Below are 16,958 nucleotides of genomic sequence, written 5' to 3'. Positions count from 1 at the left end.
GGGGGGGGGCGTGCGACGGACGTGACGCGCTTCGACGGACGAGCGCGGAGCGACTATCGATATCCGCGCGAGTCGATAATCGAGTGATCGAGAGTGAAAGTCTACGGCGCCCTACGCTGTGCGTTTGTGCGTTGTCGCACATTTTTCCCAAGTACCGCGATAGACGCGTATCCGTCGGGCGTGAGGCTCGTCGAGACGTTGGAGCAATCGGCCCCGAGGTTTCCCCCGTGAATACGCGCGCGGCAACCTGCGAGCGTACGAGGCGAACCGCCATTGCGTTACCTCCGGTAACCTCAAAGTACCGTGAACGCGCTCTGTTTTCTCCTCTCTCTCTCTCTCTCCGCGTCTTGGGGCTCTGCTTTTCTACCTCTCGAGAAAATGCGCAGACCCTCCGTAACTTTGGTCGCCGGAGACGCCGGGGCTCCTGCTCGAAGGTTGTTCTAAGTCCCTCGCGCCCCTCGGCAATTTTGTGCTGTTTGACGCGCAACTGAGGACGAACTGTGTATTTACGTTACTATGTCGAAGGCCAAAGTCTCCGCGGAGTGGAGGAAGAGGGTGAAATCGGAGTACATGCGGCTGCGGCAGATGAAACGGTACAAGCGCGCGGACGAGGTCAAGATCGCGTGGAACCAGAATCGCAAGGTTATGACGGGTAAGTCGGCGGTGCCTCCTACGAGGACAGACGCGTTAGCTTTTCCTTCGCGCTCGAAAGTACAAATTAACAGAAGTAGGAGACGGAACCTAGGACCTGGGCAGAATGGCCGTCTTGTGCTCCCAAGACGCAAGACGGTTGTTGCGCTTCACTTTAAAGCCTGGTCTACGATCACTTGTTAAGGCTTGTGTCCGTGACTCAAGAACTGCGTCCAGGTTCTAGTTCCAAGAGACGTGCAACCAATCAACCTGTATCTTTTGTGGAAAAGCCGCAAGTTGATTGGCCACGCACTTCTTGGAGCTAGAACTTGGACACAGTTCTTGGATCGTGGACACGAGGCTTCATGCAAAGAAATGACTTGGTAATATCAGCTAAATTGCAGTAGCTGCTTTGAAAGTAGCTAAAAGGCTAAGTGTTGCCATTGCTAAAAGTTGGTGATTATAGATAAAATTCAATCACTGCGAGATACAACTTTATTAGTTGGAAAGAATAGCGCACTTAGCTCGCGCTGGAGGAAAAGATGCACGATCGTCCCTGACTTACGACCAACAACACATTGTAGACCTGGTTTGAGACTTGAAACGCAAAACATTGTCTGAGGCCTTGTGTCCAAGTTCTAGCCTCGTGGACACAAGGGATTCTCCAGTGTGGAAGAAGTGGAAAAACTCATTGACAAATAGCGAATATGTCAAATAACATCTAAACGACGCCAAAGATGTCGAAAGATAATGTGAAAATGTCACACCTCTAGTCATCGGTCACACTTGCAGAGCTTGTTAAAGCGACGATAGCTGCTCGCCGGTGTCGGCGTACCTTCCTGTACTACAATATTTGGGATTGTCTGTTGAACAGATCTTCTTATGGCGGAACAAAAGCGCTGGACGGACGGGAAGGCAATGTGGCTGGCGATGCAAGACGTCCCGCCGCATGTTTCCTGCATGAAGAAGGCAGAGATTACCAGTCCCGACGGCGACGTGCAAAGTTGTCCCGTGAAAATCGTTAACGCGGTAACGCCTATACCAACCATGTACACGTGGGCCCCCATTCAGCAGAACTTTATGGTGGAGGACGAGACCGTTTTGCACAACATTCCTTACATGGGCGACGAGATCTTGGATCAGGACGGCACTTTTATCGAGGAGCTCATAAAGAATTATGACGGAAAGGTACGGGTTAAGGCGGCTAGCTCCAACCTTTCGCTAGTGATCGCGCGGTGAACTGCGCTGTCGCTAATCTCTATTTGTCGGTAGGTCCACGGCGACAGGGAGTCTGGTTTCATGGACGATTCTATCTTCGTTGATTTGGTGAACGCTCTGCTGAATTACGAGAGAGACGACAAGGACCGGGAGCAGACGAGGAAAGGGAAAGAGTCGTTGAAAGAGAAAGAGAATCAAAAGGAAAACGAGAAGAAGGACGTCGAGAAGTCCGAGAACAAGACGGAGAAAACTGACGGTGGGAAGGCAGCTCCGTTTCCGTCAATGCATATATTCAATGTAAGGGCATTCAACACGGCAATACGATATTAAGTATAATCCGATGTTGCAGCGTTGCTCTGTACACTTACCATTTCCAGGCGATATCGAGCATGTTCCCCGATAAAGGCAGACCGGAAGAGTTGAAGGAGAAATATATCGAACTGACAGAGAGATCTGACCCAAACGTTTTACCGCCGGAATGCACGCCTAACATAGACGGTATAAATGCAAGGAGCGTACCTAGGGAACAGACGATGCATTCTTTCCATACTCTGTTCTGCAGGAGATGCTTCAAGTACGACTGCTTCTTACATCGTGAGTATACCGCAATGAAGCGATCTTCTTAATTGTTTAAGTTGTATTTTGTGAAGTATTAATCACAAAGGGCGGTGTCATTAATGTACTTGTTATCTATTCACTCAATAGTATTTTTAGAGATGAAGTAAAATTGATGAGCGCACACGAGAGAAATATTTCGCCGAAATGCAACTTACTGAAGTGTTGTATAATAATTTAAGCGTTCGAAATTGAAAGTTTATTAATTACAATAATTTGTGATTCCTGATTTATCGTAGCAGCCAGGGGGACCTCGCCGCAAGGTAAAGAACAAATTACAAACTAATGCATTATCGACCGGGAGCTTTTTTTTGTTTAGCACAGAGGCATCGTCAAGGGCTCATCCGCAATCATATTTCATTCATCGTTCATCGCTGTGTCTACTAATTTTCTCTCCATTCAACTATGCCGAATCAGCCGGCGCGAGAGTACATTCATAGTGAGTTTATTCATGTTGCTTGTAGGTCTTCAAGTTTGCCATCCAGGTCCGAATTTGCTGAAGCGGAAAGGACCCGATTTGAAACCGTTTTCGGAGCCGTGTGGAGCGGAATGTTACATGCATTTGGTACGCTACCACATTTGGTATTGTGCCGCGCTGCAACAGAACGCCTGTTTCTCAGAGTATACATTCGTCGCTAACGTAATTTTTAACGTTAGGAGGGGATGAAGGAGAAGCTGGCAGCACAGGCAGCGGACACAAAAGAGGAAGAAGGCGACGAGAAACGCGGTGGCCCTAGGAAGGTGCGAAAACAAGCGAGCGTCGATTCTGGAAACGAAGCAAGCAGCGAGGACAGCAACGATAGCAATAAGTACGGACAAGGAGGCAGTTGTCAAGGTTAATATACAATTTGCCGTGAGATTACACGTATATGTGTCGATGAAATTCTAAGACTTTCATTCAAATTAGACTTTAAGCAAAACGTTAACAAAAACTGCAAGCCCGAGGAAATAATGGAGGACCAGGCGCAGCCTGAGAATCAGACACCCTTCACGCTATTAGGAATTGGCAAACGACTTAAGACGGAAAGCGAATTTTCATGGACAGGCTCGGAACAGAGCTTATTCCGAGCACTTCACAAAGCCTTCCCTGGCAATCCGTGCGCGCTGGCGCAAATCATGTTGACGAAAACCTGCCAAGAGGTGTACGAGTTCGCGCAGAAAGAGGCTTCGGACATTCCCGCTATAGAGAACCTGAAAGACTTCACACCGCCGCGAAAGAAGAAGAAGAAGCACCGATTATGGTCCATGCATTGCAGGAAGATACAACTGAAAAAAGACTCCGGTACGTTCGTTAATTTATCTCAAAAGTTGACATACATTCTTATTTATTACAATTCAGTCACACGGACTAGCCCTTCCGACACCATACAAAGTGTCTCACCACTAACATGAACTATGGTGAGGGACATGACGGCGACCGAACAGATATCTAACCACACATTCAGACAAATCTTCAGGATAACGAATAAAGTATGTGGTGCCCTCGCAAACCGGCCTGTCACATAGACATAGAAAATTTCCAAATTACTCATCGCGTTTCTACCATACGTTAACCTTTTGTTTACAACGGAATCAAATGTAGGACTGAAGAGGGTCACGTGCGCTGACCAAATCGTTTCCACGTAACAATCTGTTACCGAATATCTTGTAAAAAATATGTTACAATTTACCTTGCAATTATATACAATTTTTTTTTTTCACCGAAGTTCTGGTGACACATTGCCCCTATTGTCTTCAAATATTTAAGGTTTAACATCGACTCAATCGGAAGACTAACTTTAATGTTGTTTCATTGGAGCCTTACTCTATAATCTTATATTTCAAAAGTCAAGCTCGTGCCTCTTGCGATTCCTAATTAATTGCTTTCAACAGGTGCTAATCACGTGCATAATTTCGCGCCTTGCGACCATCCGGGTCGTCAGTGCGACAACTCGTGTCCCTGCATCCAGGCGCAGAACTTTTGCGAGAAATTCTGCCAGTGTAGCAGCGAGTGCCAGAATCGATTTCCCGGTTGTAGATGTAAAGCTCAGTGCAACACGAAACAATGCCCGTGTTACTTGGCCGTGAGGGAATGTGACCCGGATCTTTGTCAAACGTGTGGCGCTGATCAGTTCCATATCACTAAGATATCCTGCAAGAATGTCAGCGTACAACGTGGTCTTCGTAAGAACGAATAACTTTGAGTGTTGTTTATTTTATCAGAAACAACGAGGATGTACGAAAGATAAGAAAATGTTATTTGCAGATAAGCATCTCCTGATGGCACCATCAGATGTAGCAGGTTGGGGGATTTTCCTGAAAGAATCAGCCGCGAAAAATGAATTTATCTCAGAGTATTGCGGCGAAATTATCAGTCAAGATGAAGCCGATAGGAGAGGAAAGGTATACGATAAGTATATGTGCAGTTTTCTCTTCAACCTCAACAACGGTAAGTACAACGTACGTGCGGGCAAACGTGGCAACTGGTCGGGAAGAAGATGGTTTAAAAGGTGTTTTCTAGATTTTGTTGTTGACGCGACAAGAAAGGGGAATAAAATAAGATTCGCCAATCATTCGATAAATCCCAATTGTTATGCGAAAGTAATGATGGTAAACGGTGACCACAGAATAGGTATCTTCGCCAAAAGAGCAATCCAACCTGGCGAAGAATTGTTTTTCGACTACAGGTATGTCCCCGATGATATTAAGTTGATTCATCACAATCCCACGATTGAAATTGCATAAATTATGACAATTTTTAGATATGGACCAACGGAACAACTTAAATTTGTCGGTATCGAGCGGGAAATGGAGTTTCTTTAAGGATTTATATTTTATATGTATAACCACGCATATATAAATGATCTGTTAAACAGATGCATACAGCTGAAGTATTGAGAATAAAATAAACACTTGTCTGACTCGTTTCTAAAAGAGTGTTTGTTTTATTTTAAAAATCTGTTCTCACTTTGTTGAATAAAAATCTCAGCGTCGTAACGCTGATATAGACTTTTTGTCTACGCAAGAAAAACGTATGAGAGAAATTTCAACACTAGAAGATTTTTATTTCAGTTTTCTTGGTTTTCTTCATACGTAAGTTTCATGTGATTAAACACCATTATCTAATATATCTGCAAGAAATTACTCTGTAGCAAGACTGCATATGCAATACTGCAATGAGGAAAGTGATAATATAATATTGATATTGAATGAATAATCCGTTTGTGTTTTATTATAAACGGAATTATCTATTAATCTCATTTTTACTCACTTACCTATCATTTATTAAAAAGAGTTTTATCAAAAATATTCCCGTACTCTTTTGTATAATGTGTCACTTTCTAATTTATAATTACCGGAACAAATATATTTCTTACAATTTACATGTAAAGAAAGGGGATACTTTACATGTAGATACACCTTTATTCGTACATACACATATGTCATTTTTTTAGTTGTTTGCAAAAGAATGGTGAGAAGTCGATATACTAATACGCGTGTAATATAAATGAAGAACTGATAGATAACAAGGTACTTTTGTTCTTCCATAATCAGAAAATCGCATTTCAAAATGATATTACAAAATATTATGCAAAATGCACTCAAATTTATTTTCTGGAAAACTTTGTTTTTTTTAAATTATGTCATTTGCAGCGAACGAGCGACGTGTATTTATTTAAGGCCAATAAATTAATTTTTAATTAATTGGCCGAGAAAATTAATTAGAACTTCGTCGGCTACGGTCAGGCACTTACGCAAGCTCGCAACAATGTAACTGATGGAGAGGAAAAGCCATCTGTACGTGTGAAACGCAGCGAACACAACGAAAGATAAAAAAAATACAATCTATAATTTCAGTGAAGTCATAAAAACCAAGTTGTGTGCAATGTTAACGTTATATAACGTTATATTGTAAGGTAATAAATTATTTATCTGGTCCGCGATAAAAAGAAGAAAATTAAAACTCATTACTTTCCGCGGTAATTTTAAATAAACCCGAGTGTGATTGACAAAGATTATTTCAACAAGCTACAATCAATTGCAATTCTTTTTATCTAAAGATCTCATTTCAATATTTATTATAGCCGTACCGTTCGCGATTGCAACTACGAGCGCAGCATACAATGAAATATAATTACGTGGCGAGAAGTGATTAAAATTCCAAAACGCTACAACGAGAATCGGTTCTTTTTATATAAGGATTCCATTTAAATATTAGGTATACCGTACGCGATCGCGACCACGAGTACATAATGAAATATATAATTACGTGACGAAAAGTGATTAAAATCTTATCAGCTTCTCTCGCGATGCGATCGGGCGTCTCGCGTTAATGAATTTCAAATCAATTTTCGCGTCTGGCGATAAATGGGGGAAAAGGGGATCGCGCAGCCGAGGGCAGCCTCGAGGCCTGCGAGTAGCCTGTCTCGGTGATCGCGCCTGGATTAAAGCGTCACGAGTGACGAGCTTTCGCGCAGCTTACAACGGAGTTAGCGCGAAGGGATTGTAGGGGAAGCATCTCGGCGGTCCCGACGTGGGAATCCAGCCACCAGTTGCAAGCTTCGCGGCTGCGGAAGCGGTCGGACGGAGAGCCCGCCGGAGATCTCGAGTCGGAGAGAGGCCCCGAGCCAGAGTCACTTTCTTTCCCAGAGATAATTACGCGCGCATTAAACTAAGCCCTCGCTCGCATATTTTAAGTAGAGCCGCCCCGGGAATTGACTCGCGATCAACTCGCCAGTGTGTCGGGAGCTTAACTTTGGGGGAAATGTAATCTCTCGCCGGCGCGAGCGTCGTCTCTTCGCCGCCTCCTCTCCCGAGGGAAGAAAGAGTAGAAAGGGGCGGGGGTGGCAAGACCGGGGGACGAAGAAACGATTGACAATGACGCCGTCGAACGGAGCCGCGCACCTGGCGAGCGCGAAAATTGGCGTGTTTAAAATTTAATTGGATTCGGCATCGCGCAGTGAGTGGAGGGGCGGGGGGAGGGGGGTAAATATTTACACGCGCGTATTGGATTCGCCCGCGATCCGCCGCCGGATTCGATGTGCGCAGGGGCGAGTCGCGCGAAATCGAGTCGCGCTCTTGGGTGGTAAGTTTCGGGAGATTTGGAAACGTAGCGCGACGCGCGACGGACAGGCATGTCGCGGCGAAGGTGAAGTGCGCGAGAAAAGCGCCGCCGATGATACCCGACTCGGGGGAAACCAATTTGGATTGAGGCCAAGCCCGAGGAAATCTCGCCCGCGAGCATGGAGGAGGAAGGTAATTTTTTTCTCTTCTCCCGCGTCAACTAATTGGAGCCTCGCGCCAAAGTTGCGTTCGCGATTGCAGCGGTGGTTCGCACGCAGGATCGAGATTTGAAACTGTCGGGCGATGATCATTTCTTAAGGAACTTTGAGGGTTGCGATTGGACACTACCGAAAATTCCATAGTTGAAGGACGAGGCCTGGTTACCTTTCGGGTTAAGATTGATCAGAATTTTGTACACATATACCACTTAAGGTAGTTGTTTCGCGACGGTGACGCTCAAAAGTTCTCTCCCAGACAGGAACCAGCACTCAATTGTTACAAAGGGTTTGTTTTCTGTTCCTGCACTGGTGAACTAGTGCAGTAAGCTAGAATGAGAAAAAATATGCTTGTCTTACTCCAATTTATTGCACTAGTTCACTAGTGTAGGAACAGAAAACAAGCCTAAAGATTATAGTTCGGGGCGCTGTTGCCCCATCTCTTACTCTACACTCGTGTCCACTGCATAATTCTTGCCACTTTTCAGTTTTAAATTGTTTATATTGTTGAAACGGAACGGCCAATAGTTTGGATTTTCTTTCCGGCTATTTGCTCTATTTTACTTTATAACATACTTGTTTCTCATACGAAGCTCATGTACCACCGTTTGCGTTTGCGAATGCAAATATTAATATTTTAGCGCATAATAATATGTGTAAATAATATTTCACGTGTAGTAAAAATATTTCTAACGCGTTTTACACGTAATGTTTCGTGTAACATAGCAAACTTTAACATGTTTTTTTTTTTTAGAACTTTGAGACGGTCATTTTTTTTAATTCAGTTAGTCTTATTTTGCACGTATTGATGTAATAAACTGTAAAAATTTGAAGCAATTCTCACACAAGTGATTTTACGAAATAACTACCTTAAGCCCGTATCAGGCTACGGATTGAGATTGAGATTAGATTGAGATTTGACCAATCAGAGCGTGGCTTACTGATCTCAAGTTTATGAATTTTACTCCGGTTGGTCATCAAATTTCGATCTACTCTCAATCTGAACCCGTAGTCTGATACGGGCTTTACGCAAATAGTTGCTCATCGTGAAGGATGCATTGTCGTCGACGCATATTGAAACGCACCGCGCGTTTGATTAAATCCGAGAATGTCTGACTGAAAATCGCTGCAACAAGTGAATATCGTTTTTCATGAATTTCATCGTAATTTCGTTCGGCTTCAATTAATGGTATGGAAATTACGGCTCGCGTTATTTTGTTTGGATTTTTGTCACGCACGCATAATTATTTAAACGAGTTACTTAAACGCGCGTCGTTGAACATGAAATGTTAATCCATATAATTATTCAAATGTTGGTAAAACGCGTGTTAACTTAAATTGGAATTACATATTTTAACGTGCGAAGATATGCAACTGCCCGACTTTCCGCGAATGTTAGCAATAAAAGTGTATTGCGCGGGCAAACAACGTGGTTGCACAGGTCTTGAATTTGTGCGACAGTCGAGGAAAAATTATTTATCACCTTCTAACTCGTGAAGCTATAATTTTTGTAATAATTGTAAATCAATGTGACAGGGAATCGAGAACGTGCTGCGCGAAATACAATATGTTTGCAATTTATATAAATATTGTATTTCTTGTGACAGCAGCGATCTTTTGACAGTACGGAATTATGATGAAGAAGTGCTTTCATTATATGACGCGACAGTTTATAGACGTGCATCACTCTTGCTGTTATAAATCAGATTTGTCCGACAATGTAAACGCGATGGCGAATTCATATAACGACGGGAAATCATAACCTTTACATTACTTTTGCGAAAAAACAACAAGTTTTATTCAAGAAGTTATTTATTAACGGTAAAGGATATATACTGAAACACTTCAGGCGTTATTACATGAAACTTTACAGTCGCGTTTATAAAAACCAATTTAATTCGTCGAACATGATAAAACTTGTGTCGTAAAAATACACAAACTATTATTTAAAAAAAGTTGCGAGAGCGTATGGAATATTAATAAATCGCTTGTAACTGAATGATCGTATCAAGATTGTTAGTCGAATGTAATTTTCATTTGCATTTCAGCTCTCGATTTATCGTACGAGCTAAACGCGAGAACTGGTAACTGTAACTCTGTGAAGTTACGTTACACATTATACATTGTATAATATCGAGTGGCTATCTTTTGCCGCAGAAATTAAATTTGTATAACTTTAATAATAATAATCTTTATATAATTTAAATTCGAAATTAAACTCTCCGTTGCGCGTTTGCACAAACCTTAAAAATAATATAAAAACCGACAGAGGCTTTCCCCGATAAAATTTAAAACAAGCGAAAGAAAGTTTTTTATGTTTATACATAAAAAAAACTTTCTTTCACTTGTTTTAAATTTTATCGGAGGAAGCTTCTGTCGGTTTTTATATTATTTTAAGGTTTGTGCAAACGCGCGACGGAAAGTTTAATTTCTATATATGTTTCCTTTCTCTTCTTTGACAATTTCTGTTTATATATATATAATATTATATTATATATATATAAAAGAACAATAATAAGAAGAAAGATTAAAAAAGAATTAGAAACATAACTTCTGCAAAATAATTTCGCTTCTTACAAAGGCACAATTGCAACAAACTTATGGGGTTTACTGCCTTCCTTTATTCTTTTAGTTATTTTCTAAAATTATTTTTTTTATAAATACCGAGGGCATTGTGGTGCACAGATTTGCGGCATTACTGGGCATTAGGCCTTGCTGGGACATTATAAAGATAAAATAAGATAATAAGATTAAGTAATGCCCACTGGGCATTAGTGGGCATTGGTGTATGTGATTTCAGTTTCATCGGTTTACCCCTCGAAAATCATACAATATTCTTTACACAATCATATTTCATTACGTATATAATTCTATAGAGACAATTTTTTCTCTTTTCTTCAAACTTGATATTTTTGTAAAAAGGAAATATGAAATTTATTCTTTAATTGCTTTATGTGTCATTGAAAAGGATCACGTTAGTTGCTCGAAAGGTTTGACCATTATGAGCGTTATTATATTATACATTAAACTTTTGTATTCCGCATCTAACATTCTGCGTCGGCTCTTACTGCCTTCATTCTTCCAGGTATTTTTAATTCTTTTTTAAAATTATTTTTCTTATATATACAAACAGGGATTGTACAAGAGAAACAACACACGTGGTTATATTTTTACGTATAAAAGATTTCTTCCCGGATATTTATAATATTTATAGCGTGTATTAAAAGGCTGTAAATATTATAAATAAATTTATCCTAAATTTCAGTCATATTATTTTTAAGCACGTAACATTATAAAGAACGCGTTTTTCGTTATATATATGTAGATGATTCGCGAAATGTTTCTCATCTCAAAAACATTCCTCGTATAATTTTATTCCGCGCGCGCAACTGCGTGTAAATACGCGCGAACGTATTCGCTCCCATAAATTCGCATTTTAATAAATACTCGTTTTTTTTAAAACGCACGCGTACAGATATCGGGGTGTGTACGTCACGTAAACCGCAAGAAACGCGATGGCAAAGAGAACCCGCGTTAAACGTGCCGCATAGGACTGCGTTTAATTCTCGCGACTCTTTGATCCGGACATTTTCTCTCCTCGTTTCTGCCCTTTTTTTTTACCCCTCGTGCTCGAGATATTTTGCGAGGAACGAACGAGCGGGCGTAAATTCCCTGGATTTAAAGCGCACCTGGACTCGCGAGTATACGGGCGCTGTACCCGGCATTCCGCATCGATGTTTTGCGACACGTGATAATCCGGTCTTCTCGCATGTTTCATTATCACGTCACTGCGTTGTGTATCGCCTACCAAGTTTCATAATAGCAATTCTCGAGCGAAGCTGCCGCTTAGCTCGCGTGTTGCTCTCGCGAAAACGCCAGCTAATCCACCCAGCATCGCTGGGTTGCACCGACGTAAGAGGCGACTTTCTAACACGCGGGACGATATACCTGTATTATATCACTTTATTTGCCATCGAGTTACGTCTTATCTTTTTTTTCATTCGTAGCGGAAGAAAAACATTATTATTAATCTGCTTTCCCTTAGGCTTAATTTGTTTGAGAGCTTTTTCGTGCTCCACGTCTCTAGAAGACATTTATCAGTATAATTCGTATTTATATCAAAAGAAAAAAGAAGCGACTTAAATTAACGAAAGCAATGTTTAGAGAACGTTTAAGGTGGTTCTTGCAGGACTTTGAAGTCACAAAAGCAACTATTATTACTAATGACAAATATGAATGATTTAGTATGTAAAAATCAGCGTACATTTAAATTAATTATTCCGTAAGGTTTTTTCTCATTGAACCGTCGGTATAAACTGAAAATATCAGAACGAAATCACAAATTTGACTAGAGTTGGAACCATACATTTGGCAACGTCGCAATTTTAATGACAGGATGACAGCCGGTGTATCGATAGTGAATATATTCATACAACTGCCGAAAAAGATTGTATTATCTTTATAACATCCATTGAACCTAAATTCAACGGTGGGAGAATGGTAGGACACGCGCCTTGTGCTTATGCGTCAGCTGAAGCACGTGCGACCGTGCGACGCGACGTTGCCAAGCTGCCACTCAAGACGGCCATGACTCTCGTGTCGTGTCAAAAATTGCCGAAAGTTCGTCGGAAGTTTCGCTTTATTTATGGTACGGTACGGTCAATCAGTTTGGTGTCGCGTCAGTATCTGTAGAAATGTTTATTGCATCAATTAAACAGTTTTTTATTCGTTCATCTTGGCGAGAAGTATGAACGTATTCCATGAATGTGCGATCTGACCCTCCTTTCCCTATTATTAATATGTAAAATTGCCAAAGTTTGCGGACATATATCTCCGGAACCAAGCGGTAAAAAAATCCGAAATTTTTCATACACACTTTAGGAACGTTAATCTTTCATTTGATATCATATTTTTCGAGTTATCTCGGTTTGACCTAAATGCAAGAACCACCTTAAGGCAACCCTGGTAAGAATTACGCAAAATTGTTTTATATATATTACACATAAGACAATGCAATTTATGCTGCAATCGAATGATCATTGAACACGCAATCGTTTTTTCATTCAAGGTTGCAAAGATTAATTTGCATCTCATTCCGCGTCGCGAATAAACTTCTAATATACTTTCGGGGGACATCGCAGTCCGCCGGACGTTTCCTGCGGCTAATTCTGTCATCGCGCGTAGAATCGCACGCGGCGATAGGACGATTCAGAAAGCGGAGCCAAGTTCCAAATTCTCGGGCGGCCCGCGGTTTATTTTGATCCTTCGCTCGGCCAGTTATTAATCACGATGCGTACGTGGAAATAATCGCGGGCGACCGCGTACGTTTACACAAATCCCGACTGTTACGAGCGCGACGTCATCGCGGGGCACTCGAAACGCGAAAATACGTAATTCCAGAAGCCGCCAGACGGCTGCATTCACGAGCGTGTGCATGTAAAGTCCGCGGGAGCCAGCAGCGGCAACAGCAGCTTCCGTTAAATGCAGCTTTACGGTTCAGGCACAAAGCGCGAGTGCTTCTGTCCGGATAAAGCGCTTTATACGCGACTTAATCCTTTCATTACTTGTCTCTACGTTCGCGCTTGAGCGCAACATTTACGATAGTAATCGTAATGACGGTAATAGCATCAACAGCACCGTTGATATTCCGGAGATATCGTTTCGTATTATGCTAGACTTTTTTTTTAGCGGGATAAAAATTGTTTGAATACAATTGTTGCTGTTGTTAGCATTATTTTAATGTTGGTAACGGCACTAAGGGCGGAAAAGTATGTTGTCAGTAATTTATCGATGTTAAAGAGCTGTAAAAGTACGTCGGTTATTCTATTAAAGGTAGAAATTGAAATTGCGCGATATTTTAAACAAGTTATATGTGTCGGGTGAAGCGCACGCGTAAACTATAATAAAACTATTAGCAAACTGTCTGCCAACCAGCGGACGAGTAAAATTAAATGAGAATTTAATGAGAAGATCACTGAAAATTCGATTGGCGTAGTAACGAATTACTAGTTTCACTTCGAATCACCTGCCTTCAGTACTTTAACGATCGCGTTACACTTTAATGACTTTCCGTCAGTTTGATTTCGATGTAAAACGACGCATTTTCCTATAAACTTGCTATAAATTCGCTCTAACGAAACATACAGGTCGCGAGATATCGAGACAGCGAGTAAACGTGTGGCTTTACCGCAACGAAAATATCACGTCGCACGTTATAGAGGAAGAATTCGTTCTCGCGCGATCTCGAATTCGTGTCAAAATCAAAACACCGCGGATATGAAATTTTAATTAGTTATTTAGGATCGATCACTGGCGCAGCATTAAAGGCATTTTCCTTCGTTTCTCTCCCGCATCGCAGAAGGATATGTCACTTATTTCACATTTTCCTCTCCGCTTTAATAATCCATGAGATTTCTATGCCGTTCAAGTGAAACAATGCAACAGTTTTTTAATTTCAACGCTTTATGAAAGATAGCTTATTACGCACAAGAAATGAATGTTGTTATTCGAGATACAGACAGATTGTTTTATATGAATATTGCAGCGCGGATAGAAAATCACGAGCTTGAAACAATAGACAGCGGTGAGCCACGGACTTTGTGAATCATCGCCTGAATTTCTGCAAATTTCTTCGAAATTTGATTTATCATTTTGTATTTTTTTTACCGAGAAGATTATTATTTCTCTGGGAAATTGGAAATAGAACTGCAAAACGTGAGTTTTTTCACTTCTTACCGGATATATTTCTGCAAAATGTGTAATATATTCGAGGGAATTAAATGGAGCAGCATTGTTAATTTCACGCAAACTCTAGTAACAATATTAATCTCGTAAGATAAAACTTTATTTATATTATCCAAATAATATTCTTTGTCGACTTACTATAATACACAAAAAAAAATTAAGTATTTGTTTCTCTAACACTGATAATTTCGTGTTACAAAAGAGATATTACATTTCATGCAACATCTGTTGCGTTACGGGAATAAAAACTTTTATTCAAAGTAAACTGATGCGACGAAGAAGAAAGAAAAGTTTGTATAGTAACAACTTAAACTCGGAAAAGAATCATTATAACGGTAAAAATTTAATATCGCGCTGGAAAGCTTTCTCGTAACCAGGTACATTTCGCAAATTAACTCCTGTCCCGTTCCGAATATCGAAAAGAAAATAATCGCCGATACCGTCGCAGAAATATCTCAAACGATTCGTGCTGTTGCCCGTTTGCAAACCAAATTCGTATTCCTGTCGGATTCTATTAATTGTACCGCATCGAAATTGCTTGCATAAATGATAATGCCATCGGCTGATGAAATTCTCACGGTGTGCCCGTCGCAAGGAGATTTCGCGAATGTAACACCGAACTCGATTCGCAACCGTGATAGACGCTGACGGCCTGATCGTTGAGGCCTGTCGATACCAGTGGCCCTCGCCACTTCCTGTCAATTCTAACGATCTCTTGCGATCGAGACTTCCCTCGACCAACATAATCGACCGATGCCCGATAAGCCGATCCTTTCATTTTTCCTCAAACTATGATGAACTTATCCATTTTCGTTAGACGACGATTAAATCTTTTTACTCACGGGTAAAGTTGGCGTCAGCTCTTTTACGTTTTTTCTAATACTTTCAAATCAATATCATTGTTAAAGAGACAGTAACTTTAAGAAATGAGATAGTAAAGGTCTGAAGAAAAATTATTTATTGTTAAATCAGATTATTTTACTCGTAGCAATATATTTTTGTCGCAGAAATAGAATATATTAACAATGTGAGTCAATAAATTACAATAAAAACGAAATACTAAGAATAAAAGGAATACTAACGATAAAAGAACTAATGCAAGGTACTCGCGTTTGTGGAACCGCTGTATCTTTACTTCTGCTTATACGAGTGCAGCCTCCCTTATCTCGTATCGAAAATTTAAAACGTGATAAGTGATTCTTTTTCAATCAAGAAAATCAAATACGGACAGAACAGCATAGAGCAGATGACCGAATGCGTATCTTTGAAGGGACGTGTAGGTAATTGCATAGTAAAGGCTTTCAGTCGCGAGCCCAAAGCATAACCTGCACAATGGAGAACGCGTTGCAACAGAGAACTCGTATCGCTAGGGATTCGCTGAAAAAAAAGAGAAAAAAATAGGGCAGCAGCATACCACGCGCGTAGCCATTTTTATCTTATATTCCGAGCCAGCTCTCCCCGAGGAGACATTCCCAGATGTACCGGAGCGAACCTACTATGAAAAATATATGTGCGTTTAAAATCCCTTACGAGTAATAAATACGTATTTATGTATCACGCTAATGAATTCGACACATTTCACTAATATGTGTATTACTTTGGCATTTTTTTTCTACGGTCCACATTTTATCTTAATTAATACGCTTTTCTTAAAACAACAATTCGTGAGATATTTTCTGCTGCGTGTGTAAAAGCTTATTTCAAATAACTTTGTTCAGTATTAAAATCATTATTTAGAAGTGTAACTCGAAAAAGTATAATAACGAATGTACGGTATTTTATAACCGTATTTTTTGGGAACATAATTGAAACGTCCAACAGATGTAAAATAAATCGGATGAAGTTAATAAAACTAATTTTTCCTCCCAATTTTTTATAAATCTCAACGGCCGATCTAACGGCTGACCGAAAGATTATTTACATTTATATTCAGCTTCTTTTGTATCTAACACATTTTAACTAATAATTAAAATTTCATATTCCATATTGCATAAAATATTCTACATTTCGCATTCTATCTTTTATGTTTTGTATTGTATGTTTCGTATTTTTCTGCATTTTTTAAACTTTACACTCTGTGCTCTGTTTCTGATTTTGTGCGTCCAACTCATTTAAATTATAACGAATGATTTTCGCTTTCTGCTAAATCATTTACAACAAAACATCCGATCTTAAACTGCAATTCGCGAGGTGAAATTCCTTTGCGGTATTGAAGCGATATTTGAAGCACGCAATATCGAGAACTAATAGCAAAGCCCTATCCAACGTGCCTATACACCATACCTAACGAACGCTCCGTATTTACTCCAACAGGTTTATTCAGTTTATTCAGGAAGATTATATAGAGTGCGACCATGCTTGCAAGGCATTTGCTGTAGTTCACGGCACGTAAATTGTGCGGTAAAGGATAAAATCAAGTATTCGTTTAGAATAATATGTCGAATATAATGCAATTTTAATATTACCGAAGGTAAAACGATGCGATTGTGTATC

General features: G+C 40.4%; 2 protein-coding genes across 4 annotated transcripts in view; both read left to right on the top strand.

Annotated features, from left to right (window-relative positions):
* Positions 1-39: 39 nt before the first annotated feature.
* LOC105559070 (histone-lysine N-methyltransferase E(z)) lies at positions 40-5,376 on the top strand. 3 transcript variants are annotated; one of them, XM_012007111.1, is made up of 12 exons: positions 40-652; positions 1,505-1,818; positions 1,903-2,145; positions 2,226-2,442; positions 2,706-2,726; positions 2,928-3,028; positions 3,121-3,298; positions 3,371-3,745; positions 4,336-4,626; positions 4,709-4,891; positions 4,964-5,129; positions 5,205-5,376. In XM_012007111.1, exons 1-12 carry the CDS (start codon positions 517-519, stop codon positions 5,263-5,265), a joined length of 2,286 nt encoding a protein of 761 aa, XP_011862501.1. In that variant the 5' UTR covers positions 40-516; the 3' UTR covers positions 5,266-5,376. The 3 variants fall into 3 exon arrangements, with proteins under 3 accessions (XP_011862501.1, XP_011862500.1, XP_011862502.1); XM_012007110.1 differs by having other exon boundaries at positions 2,703-2,726; XM_012007112.1 differs by lacking the exon at positions 2,706-2,726.
* Positions 5,377-7,438: 2,062 nt separating this feature from the next.
* The window catches only part of LOC105559069 (adenylate cyclase type 2), a 51,840-nt gene continuing 42,320 nt past the window's right edge, over positions 7,439-16,958 (top strand). The window contains exon 1 of the mRNA XM_012007109.1: positions 7,439-7,698. Within this exon, the coding sequence (XP_011862499.1) occupies positions 7,686-7,698 (13 nt within the window). The 5' untranslated portion in view covers positions 7,439-7,685. The remainder of the gene's footprint in view (positions 7,699-16,958) is intronic.

Source organism: Vollenhovia emeryi, unplaced genomic scaffold (genome assembly GCF_000949405.1).
Source record: "Vollenhovia emeryi isolate VEMERY1.0 unplaced genomic scaffold, V.emery_V1.0 DF939291.1, whole genome shotgun sequence".
In the NCBI taxonomy this organism is placed as follows: Eukaryota; Metazoa; Arthropoda; class Insecta; order Hymenoptera; family Formicidae; genus Vollenhovia; species Vollenhovia emeryi.
The sequence above is the reverse complement of the archived record's forward strand: the minus strand, read 5'-3'. Positions and strand labels throughout refer to the sequence as shown.

What these genes read in the sequence shown, in the direction of transcription:
- LOC105559070 (XM_012007110.1), top strand. Translation starts at nt 517, where the DNA reads ATGTCGAAGGCCAAAGTCTCCGCGGAGTGGAGGAAGAGGGTGAAATCG. An exon ending in GAATCGCAAGGTTATGACGG is followed by an intron (nt 653 to 1,504) that starts GTAAGTCGGCGG and finishes TCTGTTGAACAG; the next exon opens with ATCTTCTTATGGCGGAACAA. An exon ending in TAAAGAATTATGACGGAAAG is followed by an intron (nt 1,819 to 1,902) that starts GTACGGGTTAAG and finishes ATTTGTCGGTAG; the next exon opens with GTCCACGGCGACAGGGAGTC.